Source organism: Dendroctonus ponderosae, unplaced genomic scaffold, assembly GCF_020466585.1.
Source record: "Dendroctonus ponderosae isolate FM_Combo_2020 unplaced genomic scaffold, Dpon_F_20191213v2 Dpon_F_20191213_273, whole genome shotgun sequence".
NCBI lineage: Eukaryota > Metazoa > Arthropoda > Insecta > Coleoptera > Curculionidae > Dendroctonus > Dendroctonus ponderosae.
Genome location: NW_026018481.1, coordinates 3,704 through 18,129, shown reverse-complemented (window position 1 = coordinate 18,129; position 14,426 = coordinate 3,704). Strand labels below are relative to the sequence as shown.

The 14,426-nt window shown below is 32.4% G+C and overlaps 1 protein-coding gene across 4 annotated transcripts; it reads left to right on the top strand.

Moving 5' to 3' along the window:
• The first annotated feature begins 375 nt into the window (after positions 1-375).
• On the top strand, positions 376-12,623 carry LOC125503726 (carboxyl-terminal PDZ ligand of neuronal nitric oxide synthase protein-like). 4 transcript variants are annotated; one of them, XM_048664467.1, is made up of 4 exons: positions 376-486; positions 920-1,012; positions 1,652-1,813; positions 12,433-12,623. In XM_048664467.1, the coding sequence occupies exons 1-4, from the start codon at positions 391-393 to the stop codon at positions 12,613-12,615; spliced, it is 534 nt and encodes a 177-aa protein (XP_048520424.1). In that variant the 5' UTR covers positions 376-390; the 3' UTR covers positions 12,616-12,623. The 4 variants fall into 4 exon arrangements, with proteins under 4 accessions (XP_048520424.1, XP_048520423.1, XP_048520422.1 ...); XM_048664466.1 differs by lacking the exons at positions 376-486; positions 920-1,012; positions 1,652-1,813 and adding exons at positions 7,885-8,243; positions 10,560-10,888; positions 11,604-12,190; XM_048664465.1 differs by lacking the exons at positions 376-486; positions 920-1,012; positions 1,652-1,813 and adding exons at positions 7,885-8,263; positions 10,560-10,888; positions 11,604-12,190.
• The last annotated feature ends 1,803 nt before the right edge of the window (positions 12,624-14,426 follow it).

The window sequence follows — 14,426 nt, the reverse complement described above, 5'->3', positions numbered from 1 at the left end:
AACATTGGAAGCATGGGAAGGGAATAAGACGTAATTTATACCAATTATGGTTAAGAGTGGAAACAGGTATTTCTGGAGTAAACTTTAAATTTCTCATTAAAATATTCTTCAAAAGCTTGCATAGAATATGCTTTGAAAGACGCACGCTAGTGTTAAGGCAACAGTTAGTAGAATTTTGCAGCACGCGATATTTTGGTTTGAATAATTGGAACATTTTAGTCTGGATGTTTTCCGGAGCACACATCATCTTTATATCCGACGTTTCCTTACTATTTGCGGCAAGCATTGTCAGATATGATACTAAAAATGTATGTCAACGTCTCCTTGAAAATGAAATATGTAGGATAATTTAACATTAAATGATATGCAGAATACCCAGGTTCTACTCTAATGGTTCTATTTGTTTACTTTCAGTTTATTGGTATGTTGGATGTGCCAAGACCGACCAGTAGAGTGGAAATTGTTGCTGCCATGCGTCGAATACGGGTAAGGAAAAAGCCATGAATTTGAAAAGCTTATAAGCAATTATTATTATTTCTCTAATGCTAATTAAGAACTCATTTCTATCACCTTTCACATTAAACATTTTTCATCGATTTGACATTAAATATGTTGCAGCATTGTCTTATTGTGTGCTTACGCCTCTACTTTTGGTTGGTAAACAGATGCATTTTCAATGGCTAATCTCAATTTTGTTGTTTGTAAAGTACTAATTCTCGCATTGCAATACTAATTGCGTGGCACTGTTGATTTAACTCTTTAACGGCTACTGTGTTAAAAACACTGCTTTGATGCATTATACTGTGTATTTTCTTGCATAAAAGCTCAATGTTTAAGAAGTTTCTTGCAAACTTTCTATTCTGTCCTTAAACAGTAATTCTTCTAACTGTATCGCTAATTTTTAAATGTTTTTTTTCAGTACGAGTTTAAAGCCAAAGGCATCAAAAAGAAAAAGGTGACCGTTGAAGTATCAATTGAGGGCGTGAAAGTCACACTTAGGAAAAAGAAGAAGGTAAGCTTTTTTATATTTGAATTTCTGACCATGTGTGACATAATTTGAAACCACTTAGTCATAAAATTGACGCCGCATCGACTTCCGATGATTCGAAGTATATCTATGTAAATATTGGCTTATTTTGCCTTTAACGTGATGATGATGATGATGATCATGATGGTGATATTATAATTAATCTGGCAAAAACGATAATGTATAAGTAATAATCATTTAAATCAAAACATGTAAGCTTACAATTAAAATAAATCGCGTATTGACGGATCTGGCGTAGAAATTCCTAAACAGATCATTATTTGTTTTTGGAAAAGAAAAGTGGTATTTACAGCAGATCACCTCATTAACTGGAGATATTATCAAATAATTTTCTAAAAGTTTTTAGATTTGACAGCAAGCCATGTGCAAGGTAAACTTTTAGTCTATTTGCAATTATTTTTTCACGGAACTCGATACTTTGACCTAGGTGATTTTGAGTTTGAAACCTATTTTCTCTCAAGGTGTATTAACTGTTTCAGACATTGTGTCTATATAGAAAGTTCCATGTTTTGAATTTCTCCGTCATTAATGAAATACTAGATTTCTAGATTTTTTTAAATACAGATCAGCCTTTTAAAATTTTCCTTGATTTTGTGTTTGCAGAGGAAACATTGGACGGATGACAAATCCATGCTTCTCCACCATCCGATCTATCGGATATTCTACGTTTCGCACGACTCCCAGGACCTTAAAATATTTAGTTATATTGCCAGAGATGGTGCTTCCAATGTGTTCAAGTGTGCGGTATTTAAAGCTCATAAAAAGGTAAGCGTGTTACTATGTGGCAGTACAAATATTGTATATTATCCTTTTGGCTTATTTTGTGTTAATACCTGATATTAGTTGAATTCGTAAATGGAAAATCGACGTTCGATTCTCTATTTAACCAAATTGCACTTTTTTAGAATTGAAAATTCCATTAGGGGCTACGTACAAACTCTCGTTTAATCCACCGGGCAACAATCGCTAAAATTTCCAGTCGACTTCCTTTATTCAGTCGAATGGCTCTAGTTTCTAATCGAAAAAACATATAATTATTGAATTGCCGGTTTTCCTGCGCTATAGTGAACAGCACGTATTATTTGAGTGATCGTTTTTATACTCAGCTAATTGATGTTATTAATAATTCGCATCAAAGTAGAAATGAAGCTTTATTAAACGACTCAGTCGAGAGATATTCACATTGGCACGACAAAAATCAAAGTAAACAACCGCTGAATTCGTTTTCCGAATATCGAAATGGGAACTATCCAGATGGCTTTGTAAATCAACATTGGTGTAAAATCTTCATATAAAAAAAGTACACCGAAATTGTAGTTAAACAGGAACCAGGAACAAGATTTTGTATTTTAAAATAATTTTATGTATGTGCATTGTGAATTTATCCGAGCGCCTTTGAAGCATGGGAACTAAGATTTATATTGTCGCGGCTGATTTTTGTCAAACATAGAACAATACACAATACACGTAAGTTACGTAAATTTTATAAAAAATATTTTTTCATGATTCTCAAACTTGACACATTTTCCTTTTAAACAATTATATTTAACTCAAAGTGAAATTTTCGGCAAGTGTTTTATATTTAATAGTTACCATATTTAATAGTTACCTAACTCCCTTTTTTAGTTAATCTTTTGAAAGGAATTTTGCTGTTTAAACGCTTATACACGACTAGGTGTAAGATTCTATATTACGTTTTGTATTTCCTGTTTTATATTTTACATATTATACAGGAAGCTGATTCGCTTCCAGTCCGTATCAACAAAGCGTGGAATACTTACTAACATTTTCCCGACAATTCGAGATTTCTTATTGTTACACTGAATAGCCGGAGGGGAAACTTTAGTTAGACCACACAATATTTAGAGAATCTTCCCTATTTTTCAATTTGTATCTGTGCAAAATGTAAAGGTTTTCTTTAAATTATCGAGTTTTCCTGCGTCATACTGCCTCGATGGTGTAGAGCATGTTTTAAGTTTCTTAAGTGGTAAATGTCTTTATACTTGCATGTCGTTGGCGGTTTAGACGTGAAACCAATAAAAATCTACCGGCATCATTCTTCTTTTGATAATAATTGAATGTCTAAAACAAATAAGCAAACGAAAACTCGGTAACGTTGCCCTTTCTCCACGATTTTGGAGACACAAGTTTGTCACTTTTTAAATGTTTCAAACATTTCATCCAAGTACAGTGTTGTGCTGCTGTAAATTACATAATTACATGTTAAAACCGTTGGTAATCAAGTCACCGTTGTATCTGCAAGAGCAACCTATTTTTACTAATGATAATTTTATTAATGGTGTATATATTTAGTGCATTAATTACAAGTATATCCACTATGCAACGGAATTAACTCAGTTGATTTGTGCAGATCAGTCAGCTTAATTTGTTCTATCGTAAACTTAAAGACGTTTCAAGGAAGTAGTTTCAGAAACCAACTTTTCATGTGGGAATAACACCTTTTCGACTATTCCTTGCTCCGTATTTTATACAGGCGATTTTAAAATACCGTTCTAGCTCTTTAAATATTTGAAATGCAATGTTTACGTTTCGTAAGTAGTACCATCAAGGATTTGGCTTACTTTTTACTTATAATTTAAATGAACGTTAAACACCTGAACAACATAATGGATTCAATTTGCCAGTTCTAGTTCCCCAAAATCCGAATTTAAATATAGTTCCGGGAAAAATCTACATAAAATTAGACAACTTTTTGCGAAAAACCTCAAGTGCTTTACATATTTTTACATTGTGCTCATTAGATTAATTTTAACCGGGTGAAAGTAAACACTTTAAACCGGCTGACTTATTACATATTAGGTTTCTGCATATTTTTTCACTTGCCAGGTGCGAACTCATCAATTTTACAGCCTAATTAAATGGATATATTGCAGTGTACCTATACAGATCTGCTTGTCAAAATATTTGGTTAACTTTCCTGCTATAAAAAAGGAAAAACATGTATCTATTGATTTACCGCTTTTACGTGCAAACGGTCATTAATTTTCGGAATTCTTCCCTACTAAATAAGCCCATGACTTTGCCAACTATTTTTTGAATACTAGGAAATGCTAAATCATTATGATAGATTTACTTTTGATTATCTTGCTCTCAAGTAGCTGTTGTTTCCGCTGCTAGTTTTAACGTAATCTAGAAAGTATTAACATTTTTTGACATCTATAAAACTTTTCGAAACTCAGGAGATTTAGCAGGCTATTTGTATCTAATATCAATTGATTATTGAAAATGACTGCTTGCCAAAAGCTTGCACAGGCTTTTCGAGACATTATAAATGCCAACAGACAAGTAACAAGAGTATTAGTGATAATTTGAAAAATATCAATATCGTGTGTGGTCCCCGAAAATATACATAAATGCAATACTTTACTCATTTCCACTCACTATACTTATACACAGTTAATTTAATCTTCTGTGCGGTTGCATGTTTCACTGAAACTTAATGCAAATGTAGAACAACAAATCCCAAATTTAAATAATGTCGTCTGCCTACCCTAAGTGGGTAATTAATGTTTACGGGCATTTTAAACGGTTGTTAAAGTGTTGCTACTTATTAAGAGAGATAACAACCAATTTTTAATGAATAATATTGGTTACAACCCATAAAATCATAACGGAAGTTTATCGTTGACAGATGATGGGTCCTCAAATTCCTTATTAAAGTTTGATTATTTCTGAAGCTGAAGTTTGCACGAAGCAATTAGTAACGGCGCATAAAATTGCAAGCCCTCATTATTTTTCCCTATTAATAATTTGCTGACTTGAACGAACCTTCACTATTTGAAGCCACTAAAAGAATATTTATTAACTTGATATTGATCAGCAATTAAGCCAACGACTACTAATATATATTATATTAGTAGTCGTTGAATTAAGCGCAACAAGTTAAAAAAGATGCTAATAACATTTGGGCTTTCTTTGCACATTCTGAGAAGCATTTTATTTTTTCGAAGCATTTAAGTTTTGTAAAGTCCTATTTAGTCAATTAAAATTGGCAATTGAACCGAATTGGAATTATTTAATTAAATCATATTAACGGTTATCGGGCTTTCTTTGCAGGTCAGGAACGCATGAAATATGCACTTTAAGACTCAACATCAATATTCTTCTATTCTCTGATCTTCGTACACATATTTGACCTTGTACTTTGCCAATTTTCATCAGTTTATTCTTTTTATATCCCAAATTTTCAAGACATATATATTGCGTCGCTCTAACTCGTTTACGCCTCTACTATGCGAATATTTGAAATTGTTTTAATTTAATATTGATCATTGATACAAAAATGTCAAATTACAAACTAATGGACCAAACATTTAAATTTTGCCATACAATCGAGATATGTTTTAAATTATTGCCTTTGAATACAGACGTGCTTTTGTCGATTTAAAAGCTGGACAATGCCGGTCGAAATAAATTACAAAATATTATATGGGTCTCGTCCAAAACAATATTTCTGGAAATTCAATTTTAAGCACTAAATTAATTAGTGCCCGTATGCCAGACAAAGCTTCGCGTAGTTTTGTTAGTTATATTAGTGTGTTACTATTTGCTTTCCGGGCAAAACTATTGAGGACATTTTGAGTATTTACGGTTGCTTAATTTTCTGGCTTTTCTAATAATGTTGAATTCATTTGCGAATTTTGCAACTTTACGTGCACTGTAATAGATAGTGAATCAATAAGTTTACTAAAGTTAAATAAATTCAGCTCCAACATATATGTTTTATTAAAATACAGTATTTTTATATGTTCAACTTTGCTGAAAGTTTTATGACCCCTAGGATTACCGATGATTTAAACTCAGTCTTATGTATCGTTTGTGCCACTCCTAAACATATACCGTTACTTACACGTTTTTCGCACCTATTTGAGCCTCGTTTCCAGAAACCCTGATGATGGCTTAATCGCCGAAAGCGACTGGTCAAATATTAGATAGATACACGCTTGAACCGTATACCTCATTTTGATACTTTTTGATAGACATTGATACACAGCTGAATATTTACACATTTTTGTAGCAATCTGCTCTGCGAGTAAACTTGTGAATAAAAATGTGGTGTGGTGATGTGATTAAAAAATAATAATTTTTAACTTAGTTATGACAGAAAAAATCTTATAAAAAGGTTACATTTTCACATAATATCAATTAAAAATCCCTGCTGCGATTTTCGATAAGTAATTAGCACTCAATCAGTTAAGTAAATTTTGAAATATTTAATATCGAAAGCCTTTGATACATCCACTGGCAATTGTTTACCACGTAGGTACGTGCGACTAAAATAACCTATAATTTTTCTATAGCCTGAACCTCTTAATTCTAAAGAAAAAATTGGCCGGTTTATTTTCCTTAGAGGCAGCAGATGTTATGTGCTGATTTCGTATAGGCAATTTTAATGGAACATTTATATATTTCGAACGCATAAATAAACTACTTGTCGATCATTTTTTTAAATAATTTTTGAGTATTTTTACCTAAACGCCTGTCCACTTAAAAAAAACAAATAATAAGCAGAGCTGCTTTTAATATTCTATGATAATAAACAGAATCCTTTTAAAAATATGGATTTTTCGCTCGTACACTGCATTGTTTCATCATAAAACATGATTTTTTCATGTCAGCTTTTAACTTTCGGTCTTCATTATTTATTTTACTTGATAATTAAACCTTCATATTATTTATAAACTAAATAACTCAACTTTGCATTAGCGTGATTACCCGTTTTATATGAAATTTGTTGTGTTTTACAAGCGAGTACAACGTATTGTCTCAAAGGTGAAAAGTATGATCATTCATCACCTGGCTAAATTTGTCAAGCTGGACTTGTTTTTGTTGGACGAGACGCCGTGAAAAAAAAGTAATTTAAATTGCCAAACCAAGGCGAGCTTTTAAAGCTTTGTTTGCTTTATATTAGAGCACGTACAGAAAATATTTTTGCAAGGTAAAGAATCCTCTAATAAAAATTAAGCTGTTTGAGTTTTTTGTGTAAATCTCTTCTTTTTTTTAAATGCGGTTTTACATATTTTTTGTTTGCTCTAAGGCTCTTGATAATATCAGATTACAACTGAATTGACATAAATAGTAAGATGAGTTGGGCGTTCTGAAATAGCTCAAAAATCTTCAAATTTCTTTATAGATGATTTTCCTAAGTGTATAAAGCAGCAATAGTCGTATTGAAATCCATTCACTTACTGAAACTCGACCTCAACTTCGTTTATTTATTCTTCAAAGAATTTCCAGTGTAGAAAAAGTTCATTTCATCACTCGTTTGTTCGGTACATTCAATAAACACTTCAAACGCCTTGTGTTTCTACTGAAATACATGGTTTTTTCGAAAAAACAACACTTTTGTCTAATTGAGAAAATCGGTTAAAAAACTGTTTGTTTTTTGAAAAAATATTTGTGGGAACAACTGTTTTTTTATTAGAACCCAAAGCACTAATTTTGATTATAGATTTGAATTTTTTTTCTTTTATTGTGCTGCTTATATGTTCTATATTTTTGTTTATTAGCTTAGGTTGCCAATTGAAATCGAGCTGCAAGGTTACATTTTGCTGAACAAATTATGAAAACAAAAGGATATGGCGAAAGTGCCACAAATTTTGGCATCTTGCCCAATTTGTTTAAAAAAAATTATGATGTAGGTTTTTTAATGCTACTTCTTTAAGCTGGTCAAACTAAAAATGGAAATAAATTTACGAAAACCTCTAAACCCCTAGATGAATAGGGTATTAACCTGCACAGGTCCACGCAAGATTAACGACGAGCAATAAATCCAACAACGCAAGTTGAATCTTGACATAAAATGTTCCCCCGAAAATCCACGAAACATTCGGAATAATGCCATAAACACGTCAAATACTATAAATAATTCGAAAATTCAGTGCTGGAGGTGCGATTTTCGCGAGTGACCGCTTCAACTTTTGTTTCCAAACAGTTTCACGATTCGATGGCTTAATCAGTGTGCTCGTTATAGTCGTTGAATCCAATTCCTCGTTTCATGTAAAACCGATTTGTGTTGTTTTGTGACTTAGTTGAAAATGTGGACAAAACTGATAAATGGCAAACCGTTTCTCTCAAAAGTGTGATGAAACTTAGTGTGCTTTTATGTGTCCGAATATTTAAATAGTGCTCGAAGCTGAAACCGTTTATTATGCTGGTTATTTTGCAAAACACAGTTAGAGGAAGTTTTTAAAGGTTTTTTTGATACTCAGGAATTAGGGCGAAATCGGATTCACTAAGCTGCAGATTTTTAATTTTTTTAGCTGATTAATCATTATGCCATGGAAATATTTGTATGCAACGAGCTCAGAACTCATATATAATGCATGCACTGCATTTTGCTCATGTATAAATTCCAGATTACCATCAAACTCTTCAAAACTTCATTCCCAAATAAAAATTTAAGTTTAATGATAAAGAACATGCACAAAAGTTTATTTTGGGCTCGACTTAAGCTTGCTACCTTTATTTTATTCATAGCCAAGGAATTTGACCTGTAATTAAAGTTTTGGCGCCAATATAACGGAGGCAAAACAATGATTTATTCCAGACTTGGAATTCCAGAACTTGTACGATAGTTATTTATGTGTGCACTTTTGGAGAATTATATCCTATATTTATATCTTTGAGTGGGTTCAAATGCGATTAAACATATGGGAACTACTACAGAATAAAAAGTAGCTATTAAGCAAGAAAACAGACTGCAAACGTACCTACTTTAAGTAAAAATTGTAAATTTCAAATTGAGGTTTTATTGGCGATTTTTTGTTTGTTTGATTTGTTTGAAGAAAAATATTAATTATCTTATATAAACATGTTCATTTCGATTATTACTCTATTATGTAGTCGTAAAGCTGGGTAATGATAACTCATAAACATAAATTGCTATTAGTTGCATTCGATTGTATCGCAGTCTTTGAAGTTATTTTAGTATATCCGTTAAAATCACCAGTGCAAATACCCAAGTTGCAAAACATATAATTTTCCAATGGTATTGCTTTGATAGTGAGCTAATAGCTCTTTTAAATTAGACACTAATAACGTTTAATTCAAAATATTTTTAAAATTTTTAATCATGATAACAGCAATCATTAATTTATGTGCCTTGATTTACGCTCGAAGCAACTGAAAGATCGGTTAAGAATATTTAAGTACAATTGTTTCAAATTCACTTAATTCCGGAAAATCAACGGCAAAGTGACCTTTGCAAAATTAAGTCCGAGGACTTCGAATAATGTAAATATCGACCATATGGCGAATGCCAGTACATACGTTTCAAACGTCATCAATTTATTCACGTGTTCTTTAAACATACATCCATGGACTGAAGTAGGTATACCATCATTCACCGCTGAATAAATTCTATACGAAAACTTGTTCTGCATTAATTTTTTGGTTGATTTTATCTGTCACAATCTTACATTATAGGATCTCGGTCGATAAGACTTTTCACCCAAAACAAAGTAAAAAGTTACTTACTTACTACACAGAAATTTTGTCTGAAATAATCAAACCGAAAGTTTGCTTTAACGTTATTTTACTAGAATGTTTGCATCCATGGACTAAAGTAGTGCCAAAAAACAATTAGCGCAAATGTTAATTTTAAATTCAAGGATCAACATTTTAAGCCAAGCCTAAGCAAATCTGACGGAATGTTCTTGAATAAATCTTTTACCGAAATTTTATTTGCATATATTTCCATTTGAAACCTACATAGAGTTGGTTGAAGCAATTCAGATAAATGCACTTGCTCATATTTCCATTTTCCTATGAATAGAATTACAAGATTTTATTGCGTTTTAATGTTTATGATTACCTCGTAATAAATGAAAAACTATAAAGAACTGATGAAACACAACGACAAACCATATTTTCAAGCGAATAAAATTCCGTTGCAAGCGTGTTAAATTTCATATTTTTTGTAATATTTTTTCGATTGAAACCCAATGGGCATCATACAACATATAACATTTATTTTTCTAGTTATCAAACCATAATGTTAACCTCATTACTGACGGATATTACCAATTAATCTGGGGGAAAGTGCAATAATCAATCAAGTGGGATTTTTTAAATTTCCAAAGTGACATATCCGGAGTGAAGAACTTGTTTTATGTTTGTTTATTATATCAAAATGGTGTTCAACTTGACAAGCTGTACATTACTTATAAAATAACAAACCAGAAATTTCTTGGTGACAAAAAATAATTGTCGTGTAACGCCGCTTTTTCCGAAACCGTTTTTAATGGAAAATAGCTTTTTTTCTCGGAACTCAATAAGGATATTTGCAAAATAACCCAAAAATGTACTTTCATTATTCCATTTTTTGAGAGTGTTTACGACCGATTGACTTGATTTTAAAAACCTTATTTTGGCCGAAAGATATATTGGTTAAATTTGTGCAAACCTTTTAAAAACCTCCTTTATAACGAAAATAAACATTGCATAAAAAACGGACCTTTTCATAAAATCAAACAAACAATCCTTCTAGAATATGAATCATATAAAAGTAAAGACATTATGTTAGCTACCCCACCAACATGAGTAACAAAAAGCAACTAAATGAGTTGAACATGACCAAGTTAAGACATTCCAGCCTAGATTTAGCAGATCCCGAGCTGAAAAAGAAACACAGCGATGTATTATCAAGGGCGAAGCACAAACTTTTAAACCTAAGTGATGCCTTGAAGCACAGAAAAGCCGAAGAGAACCAGGAAAAACCGTTGTCGAAGAGCATGACCCAATGCACGTTGGATTACTTTTTCAAACATTCCCAGAATAGAGACGAAGATACTAGGGATGAAATGTATCAGAAGCCTGGTAAGAATTAGCTGAAAATGGACTTAGAATTCTGAATATTGAAGACTTTGTGTAGTCATTTGGCAACTGTTTGTCGGCAAGCTATTGGCAGTTATTTCTGAAAATTATTTTGCATAATTGAATGAAGCGATAGGCAGTCGAAGTGTTGCGAAAAGTTTCAATCTGATACAGAAAATATTAAATACCTGAATTAAAAAGTATTATGTTCCATATTTGTCTAATTGTTACTTTATATGTAGAATGTTCATTTTTACAAAATGTCTCTAAAATCTTGAGAAATATTATGCCACATGTTGTCACTTTCTTAATAGACGATACAAATTATTGAAGAGATGAATACAGAAATACGTAAAAAAAGGCAGCTCAAATGATTTACTGTTAAAGTTTTAGCTTTTGAAATATTCGTTAGCGTTTCTTAAGATTTAAGTGCTTCTACAAAACAGCCAATGGAAAATTACTAACTGGATAGGAGTTAATCAGAGGACTAAATAATGAAACTTGTTATACTAAAACATGTTTTACTAAGGGACTTATCTTGCAATAAAATATTTTAAACTTTCTGTCAAAAAATATAGGAATTGCCATTAATCTGGCCAAGATTAGAAAACTTGCATTTCGTAATAAGACACTTCACAAATAACTGCAAAATAACTTATAGTTAATACACATTAGTTTAAACAGACATAAAAAAATTAGGAATGTTTACTATTACCAGGTACCAAGTGTTTATTACAAAAACAAACATCCGTGGGATCTTATCCTGAAATAAAGATCTCATCGTTTGACAACGAGTTGGATAATGAAAATGAGGTGTTTTATCCAATAAGCAGACTGAGGCCAGCAACTGTTTGTGTGGACCGGCCGAGTGTTGATAGACGAAGCGACGCCGAAGCTCTAGCATTAGAGCGTCCAAGAAAGAAGCTGAGCTTCAAGGAACCAGAAGTGGATACAAAAAATTCAAGACACACAGAAAAGCAAAAGAACGGCCATCATAATGAACACTCGACTAATAAAATGAAATTCAATAATCACTCCTTTGGGGAAACCTTAAAGAACAAAGCCGTAGCTAATAAGCAGGAAGATTCACGGGGGCGAATTCAGACAAACTTTCAAAATACTTTGAAGTCTTGTGAACGGATTCTGAAACATCCCAAGCCGAACGGGGCAAAAACTGCGCCTAACGAGAACATTGATAAGACGTTTACGTTGGGGAAAGGGATTCAAAGTATTGCCGGATTAGGATTAAGTGTAGTGACTAATGGAGTGCAGCGGACACCTAGTTTTGAGGATTCCGATTTAGAGGTAGGATTTCGGTTGACAAATGACTGAACAAAAGAAGGCGGCTTTCAAGTTTGAGCCCCATTTGGCGAATTTAATTCCCCAATTATAAGGTGGAATAAATGCGAAGTTCTTTATTTCCAAAATAAATGCATCTAATATAGTTAGTTGTATATATTAAAGTTTTTAAATTATATATGTGGATTAAAATTTTCAAAATTGTGTGTGATTTTTCGTAAAAATATCATGGTGTCTGTTTATTTCAGAGTCAAGCGATGCGAGTTGTCCGGACTGTTGGACAAGCGTTCGAAGTGTGCCATAAATTGTCGATAGGAGCGCCAGAAGACAATTTCGACGATGAACAGGACACGACCTTAACACAAGACTTACTCAGTGATCGGCTTAGTGATGTAGCTAGTGATAAACCCAAAAAAGGTAAGTACTCTTAATGCAAAAGAAAGCCGCCGAAGGAGAATTGTTGTGTTTTTAAAGCTCTCCACCAGCTGGAAACTTCTGTTATGAACCAAGTTAAAAGTCGGTTAGACGATATTCGTTTTAGTTTGTTTGTAGAGTTTTGTAAGAAATTTCAATTAGTTTAGATTTCAGTCAAGCAGTAACTTTATTTTTTACATAGTTGCTGTTTGACTAATTTAGACGGGTTTTTAACGATTTGAGTCTGGAAAATTTAAATATATGCTTTAAAAACATACATAATATTAGAAATTTAAGCATGGCTTTATTGTAGCAAAGTTAGAAAGCCTTAATCCTAGATACACACAGAATGAGTCGAGGATCAATTTTTAGGCACTGGGCACTGTAGTATGGGGCTTAGGTAAATAGTAGAAATAAGTAAAAGTAGCTCTGCTTCGCATTAAAACTGGAAGGATGGAAACTATTTAGTCCACGCACTATCTTAACATATCCCAAAAATCCCACACTGGATACCTAAATAGCTTATTTTTTCAAAATACTTAATTTTAAAGTTTACTATACTGCATCTGTTAATAATAAAAATATTTTCAATTAATATTGATATGCAATACAGACGAAGTGCTGAAGCATATTTTGTTGTAAAAATTTTCCCGAAATCCGCATCTTTACCTGATGCGCTGTGATATGTTTGTCGGGATTAATTATTATGCTTTAAATTTATTCGCGTCATTTCCGAGTTACTATATAGATGATTTAAATTGAACAGTCTATGAAAAGATGAGGTATTCTGATATGTACTGTTTTCCACGTATCAATAAAAATAATAATTTATGTCAATGTGGCATTGGTTTACGTTCTGTTCTAGCTGGCCATCACTGCACTTTTGAACTCAAATTTTTCAGTTATTAATTCGAGGCAAAATTAGCGAAAAGGGACGCGCAAGGCAAAGAAAGATTATACTTACTTGAACAGATTTATGTTCAAACAGAGCTTTTCGCTTAGAGTTCATTAAGTTAGGACCCGGTTTGAAAAGAAAGCAGATGCGATCATATTTTTGAAATAGTGGCCGGCCAAAAGATCCCGCACGTTTCCATAAATCCTGGCTGTAAATTTGGGAGCTTTCAGGATGTTGCACCGAATAGTACACATCTGGAAATAAAAATAACGTTGGGATCTGGCGACCTGGAATATCATTTAGCACGGGTTCAACTACGAGTTGTTTCACGCATTAGTTGGTAGCAAAAAATACAATTCAAATTAAATGTAATAGTTGTGTTTAGAAAAGTCATCGGATGTTTAATCTAGCATCTAGGATCCAGCCAAACTTGTTTGATTGATTGAATTTTGTAAATCAGTTGGAAAATTACGAGTATTCCGATCTAGGAAGCGAAAAATACTCAGTGAAGAAAAATAAAATTTATTGATATTGGTGCAAACTGCCTGAAATATTGAAATACCATTTTACACAGGTTAGAAGTTAATAGCAAATCAACTCAACTCTCTCCCACCCGCGATGGAAGATTTTGTCATTAAAATGATGATTACTATATTTTGATTAAGTTCAACTACTCCTAGATAGGAAACTATACTTTACTTTTACTTCAACAAAATATATTCGTTGCATTTATTGTAATAATTTTATAAATATTTTGATAAAAACACCAACTTCAAATTATTATATGTACACTGTCCAGTTTCGTTTTAAGGTGAAAATATGTATTCGAATACTAAATATGCACTCTTGAAACTAAACGAAGTAATCAGTATTCCTTCGATTCTTCATAAATTTCGAGTCATTATCATTTACCTATTGGAATTGAGGCTTCCT